The 12,226-nt window shown below is 42.9% G+C and overlaps 1 protein-coding gene across 1 annotated transcript in view; it reads left to right on the top strand.

Moving 5' to 3' along the window:
- Positions 1-5,769: 5,769 nt before the first annotated feature.
- The window catches only part of LOC307085287 (zinc finger protein 385D-like), a gene marked incomplete at both ends in the record, with an annotated part of 31,974 nt that continues 25,517 nt past the window's right edge, over positions 5,770-12,226 (top strand). The window contains one exon of the mRNA XM_079750008.1: positions 5,770-5,880. Coding sequence (XP_079606134.1) covers positions 5,770-5,880 — 111 coding nt within the window. The remainder of the gene's footprint in view (positions 5,881-12,226) is intronic.

Here is a 12,226-nt window from a genome sequence, read left to right as displayed (position 1 = left end):
GACGTTGTTTTGGTATTTCATCTTCTTGTACTGTTGTGGATAAAAACCAACGCTTAAATACTTTTACAAAATACGAGAGGTCAAGAGGGACAGGGTTTAAAAGATAAAGTTCTTATTGCATTACAGTGTAAAGAAGTTACAACTTAAACATTACAGTAATATCATATGTAGAGCAACATCATACTCGTGATCATCATACTTGTGATTAAAATCAACTCGTCACCTTATTAATTAAACTGATTTAAAACGGACACAATAAACCACATGTGCTTATAAGATGATAACATGAATTCAAACAATTGAGCAGGCGCGTGCCGTCAATATGGGAAGGTGGGGCAGCGAACTACTTGCAAAAGAAAGCTCCCAAATATTTTTTCCTCAGTAAATCATTGCTCCAAGTCTATTTTTTAATAACGTCATTGTCACATTAACTATCTTTAGTTTTTTCAGGCTTTCCAACTATTTTTGGTCTGTTGACAATCATTTTTGTTGATATTGGTGATTTTAGTTTATTGTCATGCAATGTTTGGGCAGGGCAGTTCAGCGATCACGTCCCTATCAATGTTTATCGCATAACCCTGCAGGCTTTAATAAGGATTTCAATCCGCGCTAAAAGACGCCTATATGGTCGTAAACTAGTCTGCACCATGGTCATATTCTAGAACTGTTGTTGTTTTAACTCAAATTATTCAGTATCTTTCATTTCTATATCAGATTCATAAATGCTGCTGCAAAACGCGCACAGTAACGTTAGGCTATTTGCCTATTCTTAAATCTTACTCATAATTAGTTTAGTTAGCATGTTTCAATGTAGCTAAAAAAAAATACATATTAAAAACATTGAAATTGTGGGTGCAGTAATAAAGTAATAAAGTAATAAAGCAGGCTTTGACTAACTGTAGTAACTGGTTAACAACCTCTAAGTCAGTGTAAGAAACATGAGCGAAAGGCCGCAGGCCTTGTGGACGTCATAAAGCTCTCCCCGTCTCCTCCTCCCAGGATCACTTGGGCCAGGTACAGAGAGATTGTAACTTTTTAGGGGGCAATTCACGTTCAGCTAAGTAACCGAGGTTCATCTCGGGATCGGCAAATGGTGTGAGTGAATGTCGCTCAGGATGTGTTGACCTTTCCTTCAAAATAAAAGCAGAGTTAACCGTTTGACAGCCTCACTGGCTTTCTGAACGGATCAATGGCTTGTTAGTGGATTGGCTGAAAACAACACATCCTTCTTTTAGAATTGGACCTGGATATCGTAGGCCTATGCCCCATATATTTGGTATATTTTGGTCAACAGTTGCCTGTATTGAGCTTCAAACCTTCCAACGAATTCTCATGTAAACTTACGTGTAAAACGTGTAAACACTCACACACACACACAGACACACGCGCGCGCGCAGGCTCGTGCACACAGAAATAAACAGATGTTACCTTTTTACGTTTGATGCCTTGGTTAATTATAAGAGCAATGGGGTTGATGTGATTGATCCGATTGTCTCCGATATCAACTGTTCTCAGTGTTGCGCAGGATCGCTGCGAGATGAGGGCTGAGTGGACGATAAGGTGGAGGGAGGAAGAGAGGTGGGGGGGTGTTGGAGGGCTGAGTTGATGATGAGGTGGGGAGGGGGTGGTGTTGGGGAGGGAGAGGAGTGGTGCTGAAGGGGATTCAGATCCCGACAAGCAGCAGCATTGTGGTGCGGCAGCGCGAAAGAGAAGGAGACGCATCCCTGCTGAGAGATGGGAGAGATTTCTACTATCACACACTCGAGTATTGCTCACTGAACAAAAAGGAGCTACGATGTTCTTTGGTATGTACATTCAATTCTGCTCTTTCTGGTTAAATGAAGACAAAATGCCAACATATTGTGATTAATCCGAGTTCTGCTCCCTGTGTGAAACACTTGTTGCTGTTAAAAACGACGTGCAGTCAGTCACGAACTGTGGGACTCCAGAGACTGATGGTGACTGACTGGTTACGGTCTGCATATACTGTATATTTATACGGTTATACAGTCTGTCAGTACCGAGCAGTAATGCGCTCATATAGGCCAATTCATTAAGCCATTTTAGGTATTGAATGTAAGCACTTTGTTTCGCTGATAGTCAGGTAGTAACATTTCAAATTCTTACTGGGAATTATTGTCGAATGAACATTGCACATAAACAACTGGTGTGGCACTATTTCGTATTTTATTTTGAAACAGTCCTCCTGAGCAAGTCAAGAACCGTAGGCTGCCTGGTGACCGTATGAGTTGGGGATATAATATAAAGTAATATAAAGGACATCCTAAACGTGTCTTTCATCAAAAATAAATAGACTGGGATCAAACGGCAAGAAATGCGCGGATGTTTTGTTTTGTTATCACAGTTGGAAAAACGCCACGCAGCACAATCAGCACTAATTACCAACCACTTATACATATTCTGATTGCCCACGCACGAACGTTGATTATGCGCGTGTTGAATGTGTGTGTGTGTGTGTGTGTGTGTGTGTGTGTGTGTGTGTGTGTGTGTGTGTGTGTGTGTGTGTGTGTGTGTGTGTGTGTGTGTGTGCGTGGGCTACGTGTCGTGATAAGTCGTCTTCGGACGCTCATGTCTCATCATAGTATCTGGAGCGCTAATTCTCATTCATTGGGATCATGTTGGGAGACAAAAACCAGACATGACCCCAAAGTTCTCCAACTTCGGTTGAGGAGCTTGATGGCACTTGAGTTGGGTTGTTATACGGTATTATTTTGAATATGTCATCTATTCTGATCATTTGACTCCCTCATAGTAGTAGTAGTAGTCTTTATTGTCCCCAAGGGGCAATTTGGTTTGCAAACAGCCAAGTAGTCAACACAGCTAATGCAAAACATCAAATAAATAAAAAACATAAATACATATAACATACAGTAGAAGTCATGCTGACATTGTGTGGGAAATAGCAGCTCGACCTACAGCTTGTTTAAAAACCCAACAGCTAAAGGAACTAATTATCTCAGGTGTCTATCTGATTTGAAGTCCTTTTGAAAGTGTCCTTCCTCCCTGATGGCAGGAGTCGAAACTGCATGAAGAGGGTGTTGAGGGTCAGCAAGAATGGCCTTGCCCTCTGAGTGGCTCTAACTTGATAAACATGGCCATGATTATTGAAGTTGTTGCAAATAGTCTTTTGGCAAAGTTTAAAGGGGACATATTATGAAAACAACACTTTTCCTGGGATTTGGGGTGTTGTTTTGGGTCTCTGGTGCTTCAACACGCACACAAACTTTGAAAAAAGTTTGTGTCCTCCGGGAGCTGAAATGTTCGCCGGACTTTTCAGCTCCCGGAGTACACCGCCGGAGTACACGGTTCATGTGTTGCGGTTCATGGACTTCAGAGAGTCAAGGCCAAAGTTCCCTTCTCCCAATTCTTCTCAGCCATGGCCGAGATATCCCCCACTACAAGTCTTTACTTGTTGAAGTGCCAGAGACGTCAGAAGCAGTCTTTATAATTCATAATATCATCCAAGGCGCACATAAATTTTGGCCTTGATATTAGATATAATATTATATAAATACCCATTTATTATATTATATTATATTATATTATATTATATTATATTATATTATATAGGTATAGAGCTCCAGGAGTCCGCAAACGGCAACAATCCCTTCTCCCCCATGTTGTGGTTCAGTCTGACAGCTCATTGGTCAATGGGCAGCAGCTCATTTGCATTAAAGCTACAGACACAAGAAACAGCTCATTCTGAAGGGACTGAAACAGAGGGCAATTGCGGTAGGCACGATTTTTTTCCTAAAAGCTATTTCCAGCAAACAGCTTCAAAAACATGTTTTCTGGAACTCAAATACTATGTTTACTTGTTGTGGAAACGCCATAATATGTCCCCTTTAGCAACTTATGTTCACCATGCTGAGGTTGACAAACCAACAAATCATTGCAAAAGTAAAAATTGACTCAGTAAAAGATGAATAAAGTATTTTCAAAAGCGATCTGTCAACGTTAAAACCCCTCAACTTCCTCAAGAAAAACAGTCTCTGGATTGTCCTTTATGCAGACAGAGGCAGTGTTGGCATCAAAGTCATTTTATGATCCAGGACTTTCCTAAGTACCTATACTAGCTTACTGTCTCCACATCTATACCATTGATAATAGTATAAGCCGGTATTAGTATCATCATCATCATCATCATCATCTCATGCTAAATGTTGACATTTCCATGCAAACCAGTAGGCATATACTCTGAACAAATACATTACTATTTATAGACTAAAACAGCTGTGAACATGATTCATTTCTTCTTTCCTGGCAATGTGTTGACAAACTGTGTGGTTTTATTTTGAATGTTAAACTCAAATTATGCAGTATAGAATGTATTTGTGAATCCATTATGCTATATTCTGTATCCACTTAACTCTCTCTCTCTCTCTCTCTCTCTCTTTCTCTCTCTGTTCTCTCTCTCTCTCTCTCTCTCTCTCTCTCTCTCTCTGTCTCTCTCTCTCTCTCTCTCTCTCTGTCTCTCTCTCTCTCTCTCTCACTCACTCAGCCACTGACTCACCCACTCACCCACCCAATGACTCACCCACTCACCCACTCACCCACTGTCTCACTCACTCACCCACTCACCCACCCACTCACTCACCCACTGACTCACTCACTCACCCACTGACTCACTCACTCACTCACCCACTGACTCACTCACTCACTCACTCACTCACTCACTCACTCACTCACTCACTCACCCACTGACTCACCCACTCACCCACCCACTCACTCACCCACTGACTCACTCACTCACCCACTGACTCACTCACTCACTCACTCACTCACTCACTCACTCACTCACTCACTCACTGACTCACTCACTGTCTCACTCACTCACCCACTCACCCACCCACTCACTCACCCACTGACTCACCCACTCACCCACTGACTCACTCACTCACTCACTCACTCACTCACCCACTGACTCACTCACTCACTCACTCACCCACTGACTCACTCACTCACTCACTCACTCACTCACTCACTCACTCACCCACTGACTCACTCACTCACTCACTCACTCACTCACCCACTGACTCACTCACTCACTCACTCACTCACTCACTCACTCACTGACTCACTCACTGACTCACTCACTCACCCACTCACCCACTGACTCACTCACTCACTCACTCACTCACTCACTCACCCACTCACTCACTCACTCACTGACTCACTCACTCACCCACTCACCCACTGACTCACTCACTCACTCACTCACTCACTCACCCACTGACTCACTCACTCACTCACTGACCCACTGACCCACTCACTCACTCACTCACTCACTCACTCACTCACTGACTCACTCACTGACTCACTCACTCACTCACTCACTCACTCACTCACCCACTGACTCACTCACTCACTCACTGACCCACTGACCCACTCACTCACTCACTCACTCACTCACTGACTCACTCACTGACTCACTCACTGACTCACTCACTCACCCACTCACCCACTGACCCACTCACCCACCCACTGACCCACTCACCCACCCACTCACACACCCACTGACTCACTCACTCACCCACTGACTCACTCACTCACCCACTGACTCACTCACTCACCCACTGACTCACTCACTCACTCACCCACTGACTCACTTACTTACCCACTGACTCACCCACTGACTCACTGACTCACTCACCCACTGACCCACTCACTGACTCACCCACTGACTGACCCACCCACCCACTGACTCACCCACTCACCCACTGACTGACCACTCTCTCTCAAGGTAACATGTCCCACGCCAGTCTCCCGCCACTGGCCCGTGCCGTGCCGGGTGTGTCGCCGCCCTCGCCTGACCTCAAGTATCACCTCCCCCTGCGGCTCCCGCCTGTGTTCGGCAAGGTGAGTGACATCCCCAGGCGCCATCGCCATGGTAATCACCCTCCCCCCAAACCAGTAAGACAGAGCGCTTTGTTCAGGGGAAGCAGAGTCTGTAAGTCTACTGTTTGTTCCTATTCCTGTGTGGCTTGTGTGAAACAGGGGCTTGTGTCCAGGTTCTGCAGCCCTCCCTCCTCCTCGCTGCCAATCACAGTGTCTTTATCACAGTGGGAACCTAACATTTTTATTTTAGCAGCGTTCTGGGTACAGGCAAACAAAGTTTTTGTTTGCCAACTTTGCAAACAAAGTTTTTGTTTGCCTGTCGTCAACGTGTGTGAAGGACGTATGTGTCATCGTTTCCGTGGGGATGTCCAGTCAGGGGCCGCAGTGTATTGGCATAAATCTTTGAATCAGGTAGCCTGCAGTTATTAATACAACAACACACAATCACCACAATCACACAAAAACAATATAATGATGAAAAGTATTTGGGCAAAAAAATAGGCAACACATTTAAATAATGTCTTAACACATTAGATTAATTGAACAATAGCAATCAGCTCATCAAAAATTACCTACAAGTTGATTAACAGCCAACTAATGGTCTAGTAACCATTCATTAATATTAGTTAATGCAGTATAAAGCATTAACATTTAGCATTATTGTTATAATGTATGAATGAAAACCTCTGTTGACATGAACACCATTACCTTATTTAACATGAACACCATATGTAAACCTAAACACCATTTCCTTATTTAACATGAACACCATATGTAAACCTGAACACCATTACCTTATTTAACATTAACAACATAAACATGAACACCATTAGTAAAGGATTACTAGACCATTAATGCACTCTTCATTTTTAAATGGTTAATAATTCTAATTACAGAATTAACTATAGAGTGTGTGTTTGTGTATCTCCATACTCAGTATCAGTATCAGAGTAACACTATGGCTATTCTGAGCACCGCCAATGAGTACAGCTGCATTTGTTTGCAGTTTTCCCACTTTTCTACCAAAAAACCTTTCAGTCCTTTTTCACTCGTCACACCCCAAGAACCCAGAAGGAGAAGAAAACTGACTGAAGCCCTTCAGCCCCTCCTCCCCACACACACTCTCTCTCTTTCTCTTTGTCTAACTCACATTTTCCTGTCTCACCTAATAAACTATCTTAAAAAAAGAGAAAAAAATCATGCTCCACGCTTGACTTTCTTTCTACTATGTGTCTCTGTGTGTGTGTGTGTGTGTGTGTGTGTGTGTGCATGTCTACGTCTCAGTGCTCCCCATCACCACACATTCCTCCTCTCCTCCCTCCTTTCCTCTATCTCTCCTCTCACCTTAATCTTCTTATGACACCTTTGCAGTAAACACAGATATATTTTATTAGTATTTGACCGTATTTGACAACCTATGCTGCCTGGTGACATGTCTTTTCACCCAAAAGAGTTTCCTTCTTCATCATCATCATTATCATCATCATGGTGGGAATGAAAACAAGTCTCTATAAAATATATTTTTGCGATGGGAATCCTCCTCAGTAGGAAATATGCATAGCGGTGCTGATAAAGCGAAGATGCGGGCGGTAAGTAAGTGGGCACGGACACATGTTAACTCTGAGCTCTCTTGAAATTCCTATTTTTTCAAATGCGTAGGCGTTCCTGCGTTAGTGAGCAATGATTTGTGTACGAATGACGATGCTATAAGTGTGCATTTGATCCATTAATGCTCTTACCCTGATATGCATCCCCATATGTATCGCCATGGATACTAATGCATGTGTTGAATGTATGTGCTTGTTTGTGCTGGTGTGTTTGTTTGTCTGTGTCTGTGTGTGTGCGGGCTCAAAAAAATAGATAAATAGTTTGGTCACGTGTGTGTGTGTGTGTGCATAGGATGCAAGCAAACTGTTATTTGGAGAGTGTCAAGGAGGATTTCATCTGTAGTTCAGCTCATTTTCATTTTGTTCCTCCGACATGCGTGTGAAAACATCACAAACACAAACACACACACACACATACCAAGCTTTTAAAGCGGCTGACAAATGCTTGTAGACACTCTCCCACACATCTTCAGTCTTCAGTCATTATTCTAGTCATGCGTGTGCATGCACACATATCACACATAAGCACATGCACTTAAACACAAAAAACACACAAAAACAGAGATGAGACAGGCACACACTTTACGCAAACATGTCATACATACCATGCACAACCGCACACATTGTTGTTCGTCCAATAATCGTATTTCTTTTGATCTTCTCCACATATGAGAAAAAGGCTGGTGTCTAAACCAAGAGGTGATATCCATTCTCGACACAAAGGCTGTCACAGATCAAAGAGCTAAAGACATCATGAGAAGATTCAGAAGGAGGCCGTAGACTGAATGAGTAGGTAGGAAGGAAGGGAGGAAGGAAATGAGGAAGGGGACATGGGGAAGATGAGGAGGGGAAAAGGGCCTGTAGTGAAACTCCGTCTCAATGTTCATCAATGGACAAAAGACGAGACAACATTCCTTTGTTGAGGTAAAAGGTTTACTTCAAAAAGTTCAAAACAAAATACAAATCAAAATCCACGGTCTTATGCACGTCTAACGCATGGTCAAAATGTCCGACTTAAACTGGTTTCTTGTGATTCTTCTTTTTTTTTCTCAAACCTTTTCTCCTGACACTGCTTCTTCTAACTAGTCTAGTCTTTCCAAGATACTGGTCTTGGTCTTTATCTCCACTCTTGGAACTGTTCTGCTGGAGTCCGGTAAGGTTTCAACCACTCTCCTCATGAGCCAGGAGTTTCGAGGTGAAGAACTGTCCACTAACAAGTTATTTCATGGTCTCGACCACTTCTGTCATTCTTGGAGGAGTGGGAGATACTCGCGGGTCCATCTGGTCCAGAACAAGTCCGCTAGATATTGGGCTTGCTTCAAGCGTTCTTTTGTGTCAGTGTCGTTTTTGCTGAAAATGCCCGGAATCATGGTGTGTGTGAGTTCAGCAGCATGAAATGATTGGGGGTCAGACGCTTGATGTCATTCAGGGTCCCGGAACGCTAACTAAGTTGTTGATGCTTGATTTTATGTGTAGCGACCCAAATCATGCTACTGCAGAAGTTTGAAGCTATTTTGATATATTAGTGGTTAAAAAAATTATGATTTGAAGCGTTCGCTGTGCCCCTAGCCAATAACATGGAAACCATTTGGGGTTTTACATTGCTCCGGGCAACTTTGGGCAAGCTCTATATTCTATTATCAACGAAAAAAAGTGTCTGAAGGGCTTATTTTATGGGTTTTCATGCCGAAAAAGACCCTGGGTTAAATTTTTGCTGGAATTACACTGTAAGTTGATTTTTTTGGCATCAGAATTTTGCATACCTAATTTTTTAAGGTTGAATATTCAATTTTGAATTTGTTCACATTTCAAAAATAGCGTGTGGTGACCCTAAATTTCAGTGGGGCAGAAACTGCTGGCGTTTTACCACACCACAATTGTTTTTGTAATATGTATACATTATATACATATATAATATTATATTATACATTATTACATACAGCGTTTCTCTTTGAGCAACCACATAGCCATTATTTATTTTCATACCATGCTCGGAAGAAAGTTATGTTGTATGTTTAATTAAGCAATTTTAACCTCTCAGATGTTTTTTTTAACAGAAACTCAACACTGTTAATCACAGGTACAACACCACTCGCCATATCTGCATCTGGGTTATGCGATTAACATGCGGAGGAGCACGATCGCTGAGTTGTCCTGCCCCACATTGCATGACACGTTAAACTCAACTAGAATCGCCACCATCATCCAAGATTTGATGTCAACAGACCAAAATAGTCGGAAAGCCTACAGAAACTATAGATAGTTCACTTGAAATTCACATTATTGAAAAAAGACTTGAAGCCATGATTTACTGAGGAACTATTTTTTGGGAGCATGCTTTTGCAAGTAGTTCGCTGCCCCACCTGCCCATATGGACGGCACGTGCCTGCATTTAAATGCAGTGGTAAAAAAATTCAGATACGTTACTTCAATGCATAAATATTCAGTGCTTAAAATTAAATGGCTTTTTATTTTCAAAATCCGAGGAGACATATATACATCCTGAAATTGCTGTGTGTTGAATTAGACCCGTCCTTCCCTGTGCTTCATGCATTTTAACTTCAGCTTGATCTTTGCTGTGAAGAGGTGGTGGTCAGATCCTGCGTCTGCTCCACTTCTTAGATCCAGCAGAGAGTGTCTAAACTTCTGGCTTACGCAGATGTGGTCTATCTGATTTTCTCTGGTGTGGTCAGCAGACACCCAGGTAGCTTTATGGATGGGTTGGAGTTGGCTTGCCTGTTCATTGGCTCCACGTTATCTTCGACTATGACTATGTTGACTGTTACTGTGTTCTTGACATCCGGGTCGTCTTGAAGGCTTTTCTTCCTTTGCACAGGTTGTTTGGGACAATCATGTTCACTTTGCAGCAGGATGTTTGGTACATTAATCCATGTTCCTTCTTGCATCAAACCTTTTGGCCTTCAGTAACTTGTTGGCTTCATCTGCAGGATTTTCTGCTGTTCCGACGTAGTTCCAGCCAGACGGTTTGGTGGGCTTCACGAACAGTGTTGGGAACGTTACTTTAAAAAAGTAATTAGTTATAGTTACTCACTACTTGTTCCAAAAAGTAACGGAGTTAGTAACTGAATTACTCTACAATAAAAGTAATTAGGGAAAGTATCAATTTGCGTTACTGTAAAAAAATAAATTTGCTATATGTCAAAGAATTTGGATTTTTCTGAGCAGTTCTCCCTTGGCCTTAATGTGTTAAATGGTTGAACTGCCTGATATAAAGGCCCTGATATACTTCCAACTGAATTTTAATTTGCTTGGTTGCAAAGGCAACCAAGCAAAGGCAGAACATCTGCCGAATACTGCAGAGAATGCCAACTTTTCATCGGATTGCTCCGGACTCACCATTTCTGCTGTTTCATCGAATCTGTTTGGTGTGTGCGTGTGCATGTCTGTGTGTGTGTGTGGCGCACGTGTCCTGGCTTGTGTGTAAAAACACTGGCTCCGATTGGCTACCATGAAACATGACTCTGCCTTAGCCAATCATTATCGCTTATCTCGTTGTTAATCCACGTCCTCACTAGCAGTTTGTGTTTGGAGCCAGGGGTGCGTTCAGATTACTCAATTCATTCAATCAATACATAGTAACGCACCGCATTTAACGTACAGTAACGGTAACGGCGTTGTAACAACGGAAACAGTAATTAATTAGATTACCCCGTTACTGAAAAAATAACGGCATTACCTAACGCCGTTCTTTTAAACGGCGTTATTACAAACACTGTTCACGAATCAGCGTAACTCTGTACACAACAAAAGTTTTGAAATTAGCTGTTTCATTGTCGATATACCTGAGTAAGGTAGTGATGTCTTTCCAGAAGGTAGACGGTTAAAGGGGATCTTGAAGCTCTTGAAGTTAAAGGGGACATATTATGAAAACAGCACTTTTCCTGGGATTTGGGGTGTTGTTGTGGGTATATGGTGCTCCCACATGCATACAAACTTTGAAAAAAGTCTGTACATGATTTTTTGAGTGAGATAGGCTTTTCTGGAAGCAGCCTGCCTCCAGCTACCAAACGAGTGAGTCAGTTTCGGGCATTAGAATATTACCTCCCACTTCCCCACTCCCCTCCAATCAGAGCATCGCTAAGATTTTTTGGACCAGTGGACGAGCAGCTCCGGCGGGGGGAACTCGGCGCAAGCCCTGCAGCTAAGCTCCGGGAGTACGCCGAGTTCCCCCAGCCGGAGCTGCTAGTCCGCCGGAGCTGCCACCTAGCTTCGGTGCCAGTTCAGCTCCCGGAGTACACCGCCGGACTGCGGCCGGACGGCTCCGACGGTGGCTGGACTGCTGTCCGGCAGCTCCGGAGCGGGGAGCTCGGAGGCAGTCCGGCAGCTCAGCTCCCGGAGTACAATCCCTTTCTTTCTTATGTCGCGGTTCATGGACTTCAGAGAGTCAAGGCCAAAGTTCCTTCCCCCCAATTCTTCTCAACCATGGCCGAGATAACCCCCACTACGAGTCTTTACTTGTTGTGGAAGTACCAGAGACGTCAGACGCATTCTTTATGATTCATAATATCATCCGAGGCGCACATAGCTTTTGGCCGTGATATTAGATATATTTTATAAATACCCATATATAATATTATTTTCATGTTATATTATATTATATAGATATAGAGCTCCAGGAGTCAGCAAACGGCAACAATCCCTTCTCCTCCATGCTGTGGTTCAGTCTGACAGCTCATTGGTCAATGGGCAGCAGCTCATTTGCATTAAAGCTACAGACAACAGAAACAGCGCATTCTGAA

Source organism: Pollachius pollachius (assembly GCF_949987615.1).
Source record: "Pollachius pollachius genome assembly, chromosome: 13".
Lineage (NCBI taxonomy): Eukaryota > Metazoa > Chordata > Actinopteri > Gadiformes > Gadidae > Pollachius > Pollachius pollachius.
The sequence above is the reverse complement of the archived record's forward strand: the minus strand, read 5'-3'. Positions and strand labels throughout refer to the sequence as shown.